The sequence below is a fragment of the Haliotis rufescens genome, unplaced genomic scaffold (assembly GCF_023055435.1).
Source record: "Haliotis rufescens isolate VD_foot unplaced genomic scaffold, xgHalRufe1.0.p SCAF_99, whole genome shotgun sequence".
Classification (NCBI taxonomy): domain Eukaryota; kingdom Metazoa; phylum Mollusca; class Gastropoda; order Lepetellida; family Haliotidae; genus Haliotis; species Haliotis rufescens.
In genome coordinates, this window is record NW_025964393.1 from 713,309 (window position 1) to 726,618 (window position 13,310).

The 13,310-nt window shown below is 44.7% G+C and overlaps 1 protein-coding gene across 1 annotated transcript in view; it reads left to right on the forward strand.

Moving 5' to 3' along the window:
- The window catches only part of LOC124120290 (DNA replication ATP-dependent helicase/nuclease DNA2-like), a 52,526-nt gene extending 43,016 nt beyond the window's left edge, over positions 1-9,510 (forward strand). Inside the window, exons 28-31 of the mRNA XM_046483084.2 lie at positions 4,620-4,712; positions 5,412-5,597; positions 6,808-6,954; positions 9,082-9,510. Of these exons, the coding sequence (XP_046339040.2) occupies positions 4,620-4,712; positions 5,412-5,597; positions 6,808-6,954; positions 9,082-9,114 (459 nt within the window). The 3' untranslated portion in view covers positions 9,115-9,510. The remainder of the gene's footprint in view (positions 1-4,619; positions 4,713-5,411; positions 5,598-6,807; positions 6,955-9,081) is intronic.
- Positions 9,511-13,310: the final 3,800 nt, after the last annotated feature.

Here is a 13,310-nt window from a genome sequence, read left to right on the forward strand (position 1 = left end):
CATCTACGCCTACACAATCGACGTCGACGATGGATTGTGACGACAGCGTCGTAGAGAAAATGATCGATCGTGACCCTCGTCTCACTTTCATATCGACCCGGCTTTGATAGGCCAGATGACGGCGGCGGTACTCGCCTTGACGGCGTCGACCGAGAAGGGTTCATCTACGTCGGAGGTCCATGGACAATCGTCCTGTACACCGGTTCCTTCATCTACGCCTACACAATCGATGTCGACGATGGATTGTGACGACAGCGTCGTAGAGATAATGACCGATCGACACCCTCGTCTCACTTTCATATCGCCCCAGCTTTGATAGCCCAGATCACGACGGCGGTACTCACCTCCAGGGCGTCGACCAAGAAGGATTCGACTACGTCAGAGGTCCATGGACCATCGACCAATACACCAGTACCTTCATCTACATCTACACAATCGACGTCGACGATGGATTGTGACGACAGCCTGGCTATGGCTTGGCTATCTCACTTTTCTGCCTGAGTTATCAAAAGATGATGACAAACCGACGTGTGCTGGCTTAAAGGTTGGAGATACGCCGCAGTCTCTTCAGTCTTCTCCTCCCAATGTCTTCAGAGCCATGGTTCACGATATGGACCAGAACTTGCCTCTGCTCTGCCGGGGCAGAGTTTCAGCAAACCACCTGTTCGATCGCGTTACCCGATCTATGGCATGCCGTTTTCGTCACCCATGAGTAGGGACTTGGATTGGGGGCTACTCTTCAAGAAACCAGCGCCCTCCAAGATTCTTGTAGTAGACAGGCATTGGGGTTCCATGGACACTGCTGTTCGTCTCCAGCTACAACCGCTTGCTATGCTGTCGACAGCGAGCCGGCGGGGGAGGTAATGAGGTCCCTTTTCCCCGCCGTCACCGTCGTCGGAGCCTACTACCTTTAGACGAGCTACCGGTAGGGGGAAGACTTCATCACACGGATCATGAAGACGGTCGTAGAATGGCTCCGTCGGCAGGCGATCAGGGTCGCCTTCTACCTAGACGAGCCGTCTCCTACGGGCGACAGGCTCACTAAAATACCGGAATTGCAGAAAATTCTACGTGCCTTCATGGTTGAAGATGAGTCACATTAATTCCGCCTGCCGGCCTGGGACCTCAATATCGTTCTGCGCTACCTGTCTAGTTAGACTTACGAGCCTCTCGATCAGGTCGCCTTCGACATTGTCTCCGACTAGAAGTACTGCTCGTATTTTTTAGTTACCTTGTATACTGCGAGTTGCTCTGTAACTAAATTATGCGCCGACCACACTTCGATCGCATTTCATCTGTCGTGTGCAGTTGTCATGTCGCATCGATAATTTGTTGTGTGTCGAAGAGCATTAACCATGCTATTTTTCGTTACCTTGGATACGACGAGTCGTTCTGAACCACTTTATATACCGTCCACACTTCGATCGCAATTCAACTGTCGTGTGCAGTTGTCCTGTCGCTTCGATAGTTACTTGTGGGTCGAAGAGCATTAAACATGCTGTTTTAGTTACCTTGTATACTGGGAGTTGCTCTGTAACTAAATTATGCGCCGACCACACTTCGATCGCAATTCATCTGACGTGTGCAGTTGTCATGTCGCATCGATAATTTGTTGTGTGTCGAAGAGCCTTAACCATGCTATTTTTCGTTACCTTGGATACGACGAGTCGTTCTGAACCACTTTATATACCGTCCACACTTCGATCGCTATTCAACTGTCGTGTGCAGTTGTCCTGTCGCTTCGATAGTTACTTGTGGGTCGAAGAGCATTAAACATGCTGTTTTAGTTACCTTGTATACTGCGAGTTGCTCTGTAACTAAACTATACGTCGACCGCTTCGATCGCAGTTCAACTGACGTGTGCAGTTGTCCTGTCGCATCGATACTTACTTGTGGGTCGAAGAGCATTAAACATGCAGTTTTAGTTACCTTGGATACGACGAGTCGTTCTGAAACTAAATTATATGCCGTCCACACTTCGATTGCAATTCAACTGTCGTGTGCAGTTGCCTTGTCGCATCGATACTTACTTGTGGGTCGAAGAGCATTAAAGATGCTGTTTAGTTACCTTGTATACTGCGAGTTGCTCTGTAACTAAACTATACGTCGACCACTTCGATCGCCGTTCAACTGACGCGTGCAGTTGTCCTGTCGCATCGATAATTAGTAGTGTGTCGAAGAGCATTAAACATGCTGTTTTAGTTACCTTGCCTACGACGAGTCGTTCTGTAACTACATTATAAGCCGACCACGTTTCGATCGCACCTCAACTGACGTGTGCAGTTGTCCTGTCGCATCGATACTTACTTGTGGGTCGAAGAGCATTAAACATGCAGTTTTAGTTACCTTGGATACGACGAGTCGTTCTGAAACTAAATTATATGCCGTCCACACTTCGATTGCAATTCAACTGTCGTGTGCAGTTGCCTTGTCGCATCGATACTTACTTGTGGGTCGAAGAGCATTATAGATGCTGTTTAGTTACCTTGTATACTGCGAGTTGCTCTGTAACTAAACTATACGTCGACCACTTCGATCGCCATTCAACTGACGCATGCAGTTGTCCTGTCGCATCGATAATTAGTTGTGTGTCGATGAGCATTAACCATGTTGTGCGTTCGTGATAAACAATTTGTCTCGTCCGTGCATCTGGTCGAATGTTCTATTGTCACTACGGGGGTGAGGAACTTGGTACATTCGACGTGCAAGAGGTCACTTCCGGATTACTTTCCAGACCCTCCTTCCAGTGTTCCGTCGAATTCTACCCAATTGTACGACTGAAAACAGACTAAAACATGGGTTTTTCAGATTAAAAACGATGTTTTATTGGTCTGTTTTCAGTCGTACGTTCCCACCCAGCCATCCCCACTGGGAAGTAATCCAGTCCAGTCCTGCTTGATGGCTTATTCTTCGAGATTTGTGGCATGTCATCGGGAGGTGCGTGCGCAACCGGACGGAAACAAGTTTATTGTTTACATTCCAGCTTCTAGCTTCCTTTTAACGTGCGACTAGAGGTATGAGATACCCAATTGTACGACTGAAAACAGACCAATAAAACATCGTTTTTAATCTGAAAAACCCATTTTTGTTATTTGACCAGCATGTATTCCTGGCGTAAAACCATACTCACTTACTCACAGCGCATTCCAAGCTGGTGGTTTATGTAATATAGCCATATTTGTTAAGAAAACAAGTTGTCCTTTCATATTGTCCACTTGCCACAGGACAAACTGACTGGCTTGTAAATGTTTATGGCATGGTTGGTTTGGTTTGGTTGGTTTGTTGTTTAACGCTGCGCTCAGCAATATTCCAGCTATATATGTAGGCAGTCTGTAAATAATCGAGTCTGGACCAGACAATCCAGTGATTGATATCATGAGCATCGATCCACGCAATTGGGATCAATGACATGCATCAACCAAGTCAGCGAGCCTGACCACCCGATCCTGTTAGTCGCCTTTTACGACAAGCATAGTCACCTTTTACGGCAAGCATGGGTTGCTGAGGACCTATTCTACCCCGGAATCTTCACAGGTCTTTTTGGCATGGGTATAATGAGGTATTCTAGTAAGAGAAAATTTATGTACGTCAACTTCTTTATTATAAGGAACACAACGTATCGAAGTATACGCTTACTCCTTCATCAGGTGAAGTATGATGGCGTAAGCATTTACTTCGAAACGTATTTCTCATAATAAAATAACTTCTTTGGGAGGCATTTACACGTTGGAGTACTAAGTAAGGAGGTTGAACAACTTCTTTATTACAATGAGGAGCGATGTTTCGGTGTAGGTTCACTTTTTTTTTATAAAACTGGCTTCACCTGTTAAGGTGTTTACCTTATATCCCCCCTTTTGTGTACATAGCAGGCTTCACTCCAGTGTAACTAGATCCTAATCTACGCTAGACCCGTGAAGATCCGGGTTAGAATAGGTCTTCAGCAACCCATGCTTGCCGTAAAAGGCGACTATGCTTGTCGTAAGAGACGACTAACGGGATCGGGTGATCAGGCTTACTGACTTGGTTGATGCATGTCATCGATCCCAATTACGTGGATCGATGCTCATGATATTAATCACTGGATTGTCTGGTCCAGACTCGATTATTTACAGACCGCTGTCGTATAGCTGGAATATTGCTGAGTGCGGCGTTAAACAACAAACCAACCAACCAACTAATCTACTCTACTGTATAGACACTGCCTCCTACCTGTATATACTTGTCAACCATACTCTGTACAACACTAGCTTAATAATGGTGTTAGAACCTACACCGAAACATCGCTCCAAATTGTAAATTAAATAAAGAAGTTGTTCATCCATATATCTTGTCCTTACTTACTTCATGCGGGATCGGGTGGTCAGGCTCGCTGACTTGGTTGATGTGTGTCATTGATCCCAGTTGCGTGGATCGATGCTCATGATATTAATCATGGGTTGTCTGGTCCAGACTCAATTATTTATAGACCGCTGTTATATAGCTGTAATATTGCTGAGTGCGGCGTTAAACAACAAACCAACCAACCAACTTACTTCATGTCCATAAATTCTCTCTCTAATGTGTATCTCTTCTAAGTGCCATTCCACGACTAGGTACTCTAGTGTTAAGGCTTGTTGCAGGTGCCGGCCCCAGAGTCGTCCGATGGTAAGGGCATGTTGAAGAACACCGTAGAGGCTGAGCTTGTCCTCATCATCGTGGCATCACTGGTCCAGGTGAGTAGTCGTCTGTATCCCCGTGAAGGTCTGGGTTAGAATATGTCTTCAGCAACCCATGCTTGTCTCCCCCCGTGAAGGTCTTGGTTAGAATATGTCTTTAGCAACCCATGCTTGTCTCTCCCTGTGTAGGTCTGGGTTAGAATATGTCTTCAACAACCCATGCTTGTCTCCCCCCTGTGTAGGTCTAGGTTAGAATATGTCTTCAGCAACCAATACTTGTCTCCCCCTGCGAAGGTCTGGGTTAGAATCTGTCTTCAGCAACCCATGCTTGTCTCCCCCCGTAAAGGTCTGGGTTAGAATATGTCTTTAGCAACCCATGCTTGTCTCTCCCTGTGAAGGTCTGGGTTAGAATATGTCTTCAGCAACCCATGCTTGTCACCCCCTGTGAAGGTCTGGGTTAGAATCTGTCTTCAGCAACCCAGGCTTGCTTTATGCTTGATTCTTGGGCAGAATCAGCACCCAGTACCCCGTGATTTTCTATCTTTGTGGATTCTTTAGCAGAATCGGCACCCAATAGCCCATGCTTTCCTAATATTTGGGATTCTTAGGCAGAATTGGGACCAAGTACGCTGTGGTTGTCTACCATTGGGAATTCATGGGCAGAATTGTCCCTCCCCCAGTACCCAAAGCTTGTCTGCCATTAGGTACCCCGTCCTCGTCTCATGTACCCGTTCATCTCCTTGCTTTTGTTGCCAGTGTGGCTTGTCCATGGAGGACATTGGAGTCATTGCTCCCTACCGCCACCAGGTAAAGCTCCTGCAGCAGCTACTTCACCAGCGCCACCTAGTGGCAGTAGAGGCCAACACCGTCGACCAGTACCAGGGCCGAGACAAGAGCATCATCATCATGTCCTTCGTCCGCAGCAGCTCACAGAACAACAAGGTGGGTTTATACTGGGCTCAGTGGTGACTAGGTGGACGTGGAAGGGGGATATCGGGATGGGTGCTGCCCATCCATCACGTTTCGTTTCCATCACGTTTCGAGATATCTCAACCAAACTTGGCACATAGATAGGTCTAGTGGTGAACTTGTGCTTTTTGATAGTTTGTGATTTTGAAAATTTATTTTGCGAGTTTCCATACCAACAACTTTGAGCGGTAGTGCTCATTTCTGAAGCAGATCTTGAAAACCATACAATATTTCTTCCCTTGCACACAACCAGACATGTCATATTAGCGGAGGATATGAGTATGTCCTGCTTGTTTCAGTTCATGCCGCAGTTGTACATGAAGCAGGAATATTTCCAGTGAAAAATCGCGGTCAGGTAGCCTAGTGGTTAAAGCGTTCGCTCGTCACGCCGAAGACCCGGGTTTGATTCCCGACATGGGTACAATGTGTCACTGTGAAGCCCATTTTTGGTGTCTCCCGCCATGATATTGCTAAAAGCGGCTTAAAACCAAACTCATCCATCCATCTTCCATCCCGTGAAAAATCAGAATCCAATTTTCATTTGGGAAGCAAAAACGTACCGAATAAATCTTTACATTTATGAAAATTGTAGGTTGCTTTTCGATATAACTGACATCGCAATATTCAAGTGTCAATGTCAATCTAACATTGAAATCCCCATCTAGAATAGGCTTTGGAGCATCTGCAATGATATGAAATGAAAAGAATTCTTGGAAATCAAGTGAAGCGGGAAACACGTCACCAGCCTTTAATCGCTGTGACCTTCATGACATGAGACGCCAAGTTTTCTTGCGAGTCCCGTGGTGATTGCTAGTCTGTGTTGAAATAATGTAAATCCCACCGCAGTCGGGCAGGTGACCCATAAATGTTGCTTGCACATCTTCAAACTTACCTGCCCGCATTCAGACATTATAAATAGTGAAAAATCTAAAAAATAAGAGACAAATCACATCTTGATTCAGTTGATAATGCAAACAGTTAATTGAGGAGTTAATATAAAACTGGATACGTAAGTAGTCTTAGGATTATCTGCCAGAAAGTCGGGGAAGGTGGAGGAAAATCTCATGCCCAATAGAATAGTTACCAGCCACGGTCAGGCAGGCAGGCAGTTATTTCGGTCAGTGTCACTGGTGTAGGTGAAGATTTATGTCCTCCCGTGTGATTTATATACTGTTACTTTCAGTCTGGAGAGCTGCTCCAAGACATCCGGCGCCTGAACGTGGCCGTGACGCGAGCTAAACACAAACTGATCCTAGTCGGGGATGCCAGCACTCTGCGTCAGTTTGATCCTCTCCTCAAAGTCATCACGACCATGGAACACGACAACCAAGTATCCTTTCACACACAGACCAGTGGGCTCTGGTGTTGCAATTTGCTTACTGCAGTTATATCCCTTAGTTGAGCTAGGATCCGATGATCAGATTTGACCCAATTATGATCCATGGCCATGATAGTGTGTCATCACCACACCCATGCTCAGGGATTTCATGAAAGCGGTAAACATTTAAGACCCACGTTTTTCCTCCATATTATCAACTGCCTTCATGGTCTAGTGGGGCGGTCGGGTAGCCTGGTGGTTAAAGCGTTCACTCGTCACGCTGAAGACCCGGGTTCGATTCCCGACATGGGTACAATGTTTGAAGCCCATTTCTGGTGTCCCCCTGCCGTGATATTGCTAAAAGCGGCTTAAAACCATACTCACTCACTCACTCATGGTCTAGTGGATAGAGTTTCTGCCCGGGGAGCAGAGGGTAAGTGATTCAATTCCTGAGTCAGTATATTATGTCTTAATCATGTTATCACTTATAAATCTAAGTCATCTCAATGCCCTATGGTCAGCATTAGAAATTGGCACAAGTCCTATAGTCCTTGTCAAGTTGCCCAATAGTTAAGGTATCACAAGGATGAGTAGAAATTTGCAATTTTAAGGGTTTTTCTGTTTGTTATAATTATGTATCGACAGGTGGACTAAAATTGTTAGTTTCTATTGGATATAGAAAACATCATATAGTGAATATCAAGCTGAGACATTAAATTATGATTTAGACACAGCAGAATATTTGTGTGGTAGTAAGTGTGAAAATGCAGTAAAAATTTTCTTTGAATGCAAAATGTTAAATGAAGAAAGAGACACTTGACTTAGAAATGTAAGTAGAATAGTCGAAAATACACCAACTGATCTTAAGTTGATATTAAATGGAAATGGGGATTCACAAGAACATAATGTTAAAATATTAAACTGTGTACAGTTTTATATATGTTATACAAAGAGATATTTGTAAATTATTCTCACTGTTCACTTACCTTTCCTGGTCTTTTCTTTACTGCTGTTCTGTTCAAGTATAGTCGGTGAGGTGAGGTGAAATGAGGTGAGGTGAGGTGAAATGAGGTTAGGTGAAATGAGGTTAGGTGAAATGAGGTTAGGTGAAATGAGGTGAAGTAAAGTGAGGTGAGGTGAGGTGAGGTGAGGTGAGGTGAAATGAGGTTTAACATTGTGTTCAAGATTATTGCATTTATATAGCGTTGGGGAGGCGCGTGTGTGGCTGCTTGTACTAGTCCGGACTTATGCCGATTTTATAGTGCTAACCCACTGAGATACCATGCCGCAGTTTAACATGAATACCCCACTCAGACACAGTATACTGACTCCCGAGTGGACCAGTCCTTGTTTTAGTCTCTTAATGCTGAGCACCAGACAGGGTAACAAGTACCATCTTTTGGTATGACGCAGACGGGGATTGAATCCCTGACCTTCCACCCTCTGGGCGGACGTTTTTCCACCAAACCACGGAGTTGGTCTCATGTATATGTGTAGTACTAATTGTAAATCAATTTTGTAAATATCTGGGAGAAGGTGTCCAAAGTTGGAGAACTTGCATCCAATCCCATTCACTTTTTTTGTGAATAAAATAAGTTTAAACCAAACTATGGTGAGGTATCTGAGTGGGCATTTATCTTCAAGGCGACATTAAGTCCCTTTTGACCTCACCTCCACATCAGCAGTAGATAGTGCCTGGGCATTCAAATGTTTTAAAGGCTGGTCTACCTTTATAATTCTTTTCAGAGACCTGCTCAATCTTCCACAGAGCAATCCTAGAGCTAAGACAATCACAAGTTCCTTACTTTAGCAGAAGCTGTCGGGTAGCCTAGTGGTCAAAGTGTTTGCTCCTCAAGCCGAAGACCTGGGTTTGCCCCGATATGGGTACAATGTGTGAAGCCAATTTCTGGTGTTCCTCGGCGTGATATTACTGGAATATTGCTAAAAGCAGTGTAAAACCATACTCACTCACTTACTTTAGCGTCAACTTATGACAGTTACAGCGGTAAGATCGCTTTGTGGAACAGAGAACTGTTAACATACTAACATCAACATCAACACTGGTGTTTGTTCACTGATATCACAGACTGACGTCTAGTTTTTGTGTCCTTTACATCTTGTTCCTTAGCTCAACGTCAGATCCTTGCCTTGCCGCCTGATGCACACGGGTGACATGGAGTGCTGCTACGTGGTCGTGTTTGGGACAGTGAGCGTCAGCCGCAGTACCCTAGTGGTGCTGTCATGGTGGTCCATGCTGGTGCCCAAGTGGTGGTGGTGCCATAGCAGTGTTGGTGCCATAGCGATGTTGGTGCCGTAGCGGTGGTGGTGCTGTAGCGGTTGTGGTGCCGTAGCGGTGTTGGTGCCGTAGCGTTGGTGGTGCCGTAGCGGTGTTGGTGTCATGGCGGTGGTGATCAGTGGTGCCCTCACCACTGTGGCACTAAGAGAACAGCCCTAATGATTTGTCACCATAAAGTGCTACTGATGGACATATCTACAGTAAATATGACATTTGCTATTCAATACATGAAAATATTTATATACACAATTTTAATAAATTCTTAACTTGTACTGTTTGTGTTGTGTTTTGTTTTGTTTGATAACTGTCTTGGCTACAGCTTGACCCTTTTTTGTGTATACTAGGGCTGGGACAGGTAATTCGGGGACTAGGATCCTCGGGTCCTCGTGTCGGGTTGGTCTGAGTAGGACCCGGGTACCCACAGGACTATCCGGACCCATGGTTATTCACGTGTAAAAATTCTTAATTGACAAAAACACACTGTGGCTCAGTGGTTACACGACAAGTTGCTGCTGTTCGCATTTCTTTCTGACGATGCACACATTCCTTTGACTTGTATATGTTTGAGTAAAGATAAAGCTTCAGTCAACTTCAGTGTATGCATGATCTGATCATTTGATACATGTCTAAAAAAGGCCACAGTAAAACAATTGTCAATCAGACATTTTGTACCCATCTTGTACCCGGGTCGTAAATTACAAGCCCTAGTGTCAACCATCACCGAAGTGATGAAGTGTGAAATACCAACTTCGAAATTTCTCCACAATAACATGATTAAAACAAAAGTCTCCATCAACTCAGTTGAGAGGCTCTAATGTAATGTATGGAACAGTAGACACCACATCTCATGACAACACCTTGTCAGAATTCCATAGTATCTCATGCTTGTCGTCAGCCAAGTCAGGATCTGGTGGTCAAGGACTTCCGACACTTGGTGTGGGTTCAAATCCCAGATTTGCTCTGATATTGTTTCTGGGTTTGGCAGCACCGTTATTCTCGTTGGTTACACCAAAGCCATAAACATCTAAGACCATGCCATGATCTGACAGAAATACTGTCCAGAGAGTTAAAACCGGACCCAAATCAAATTTTTTTCCTTCCGTGGTGTTGGTTATGATAACAAAGAACATTACACCATTGTCCATTAAAGCATTTATTCCAAATATTAAAATACATCCAGAAGAATTTCTGTTACCCCCATTATACCACATTCGCCACCCACAACATAGAGTCCTGATGTCCCCCACAGGACTTGTGTGAGGTGCTTCTCCCACCACTGACCGGTGTCGTTCCAATAGGGCTGCTGGTAAGACCCATCTGCCACATACCAATACATGGTGCATCAGTGGGATGAATCCCCAATAGTTAAAATAAAAAATGTAGTTAGTCACTGGATCCCTTTCATTGAAGGAGTTTCATCAGGATAAAAAAGAATAAAACCGAAAGCTTATCCAAGATGGGGAATTTAGGCCGAAAAATATTTCTGATGAATTTGATTCCAACATTCCAAATTGTCAATTAAGTTTCACATTCAGATAAAAATTCTATAACAATTATGTACATAAAGGTTAGTATGATATGGAAACAATCATATGTGCATTTAACCTTGACCTACAGAAGCATGCCCAGCAACAAATGTGTGGTGACATATGTACATATTTGTGACAAACAACATAAAGAGAGAATGTTTCAGCAGTGCTGATGGAAACAAGAAAATATGCTACAAGACATTTAGAGTTGAAACCTGTTTGCAACATGATGCCTAATTCTCATTCCTGTGTAGAACTTTATCTTATAGCCATCTTTATTCTCTTGGGTAAATGTTCTTACCAATGCGGACAGAAAACAATACATGATGCATGCAAGAGTCATAAAGCAATACAGATATATATAGTGATACAGGAGCCACCACCATTTACAGTTCGCCCTGACCTGGCGTTTTTACCCCCTTCCCTGGTCATCACACTGAAGCATGCCCGCTGCCCTTCACTGCAGGGAGGTCTCATGGTCATCACGTGGTCATCACACTGAAGCATGCCCACTGCAGGGAGGTCTCATGGTCATCACGTGGTCATCACACTGAAGCATGCCCACTGCAGGGAGGTCTCATGGTCATCATGTCATCTCATGGTCATCACGTGGTCATCACACTGAAGCATGCCCACTGCAGGGAGGTCTCATGGTCATCATGTCATCTCATGGTCATCACGTGGTCATCACACTGAAGCATGCCCACTGCCGTTCCACTGCAGGGAGGTCTCATGGTCATCACGTTGTCATCTCATGGTCATCACGAGGTCACCACATGGTCATCATGTCATCTCATGGTCATCATGTGGTCATCACACTGAAGCATGCCCACTGCCGTTCCACTGCAGGGATGTCTCATGGTCATGATGTTGTCACCACATGGTCGCCACATGGTCATCATGTGGTCACCACACTGAAGCATGCCCGCTGCCGTTCCACTGCAGGGAGGTCTCATGGTCATCATGTTGTCATCACATGGTCATCATGTCATCATGTGGTCACCACACTGAAGCATGCCCACTGCCCTTTCACTGCAGGGAAGTCTCGTGGTCACCACCTGGTCATCACACTGCAACTTTAGCAAGCTCAGCTCAGCGGTGGTGGGTTGTATGCCACACACCACAGAAGTGCCTCTTGCACTGAGCTCAGCAATGGTGGGTTGTATGCCACACACCACAGATGTGCCTCTTGCACTGAGATAGGCGATGGTGGGTTGTAAGCCACACACCACAGATGTGCCTCTTGCACTGAGATAGGCGATGGTGGATTGTAAGCCACAAACCACAGATGTGCCTCTGGCACTGAGCTCAGCGATGGTGGGTTGTAAGCCACACACCACAGATGTGCCTCTTGCACTGAGATAGGCGATGGTGGATTGTAAGCCACGCACCACAGATGTGCCTCTTGCACTGAGATAGGCGATGGTGGATTGTAAGCCACACACCACAGATGTGCCTCTTGCACTGTGATAGGCGATGGTGGATTGTAAGCCACACACCACAGATGTGCCTCTTGCACTGAGATAGGCGTTGGTTGATTGTAAGCCACACACCACAGATGTGCTTCTTGCACTGAGATAGGCGTTGGTGGATTGTAAGCAATACCTAATATCGTGTATGGCCCCTTCTGCACAGACTGCATGTGAACACAATCAATGCGATGACCAGCAAGATTAACAAGACCACACCAATAACCATCTCGGCTCTACTCTGAATCCCTCCAACCCCGCTACCCCCATCATCGTTGTGTGACTCCCTACCACCCATCATCTACGATACAGTTTCCATGGTCCCACTCATCAAATACATGATACATACAGTACAAAAGAGTATTCTTCTCCTCACATCAGCCAAGTACGACCCACTTGGCAGCAGCTTTATACTCAGAAGCAAGACATGTCCATCCACATGGGATTAATCATGTAACGGAGATTGAATGCAAAAAGCCTAACTCTGCCAGACTCACAATTCTGTTTCAATACAGGGAACGTCTTTTAGTTCCTGAAGGGAAGCTGACACGGTCCACTCAAAGTATTAGTGGTTTGTTTATACAGCTAAAACAAAAATAACCTGTAAAATATCTTTATAAATAAACTAGGGAAGCCATGAAGCTCTGTGGCTCACCTTCACTTGGGTGAATACATAACTCACTATCAACTGTAATAGAAGTAAAATAAAGAAATCTACATATTTATATTAATGACTGAATTCCGAACCCTTGGGAATAGCTGCTATCATGTTTAGAGGCGTGGTAGTCAAAGTTGGTGGAAAGATTCCTGCATTGAATAAATATATCGCCACTGATTCCGTGACAAGATGCCGTAATTGGCTAACAAAGACACTGATTCCGTGACAAGATGCCGTAATTGGCTAACAAAGTCAATTGTTTTGGTATTTATGTTTCCATGATTTCATATTTTTGCCTACAGCTTTTTGTATGTTGAACATTAAATAAGCAGTCTGTGAAGTTGTTGTGGTTGATGTGTTTCTTTTTAAAAATTGACTTCAATGTGTTTTTCTTCTGTGGAGTAAACATAAAAACT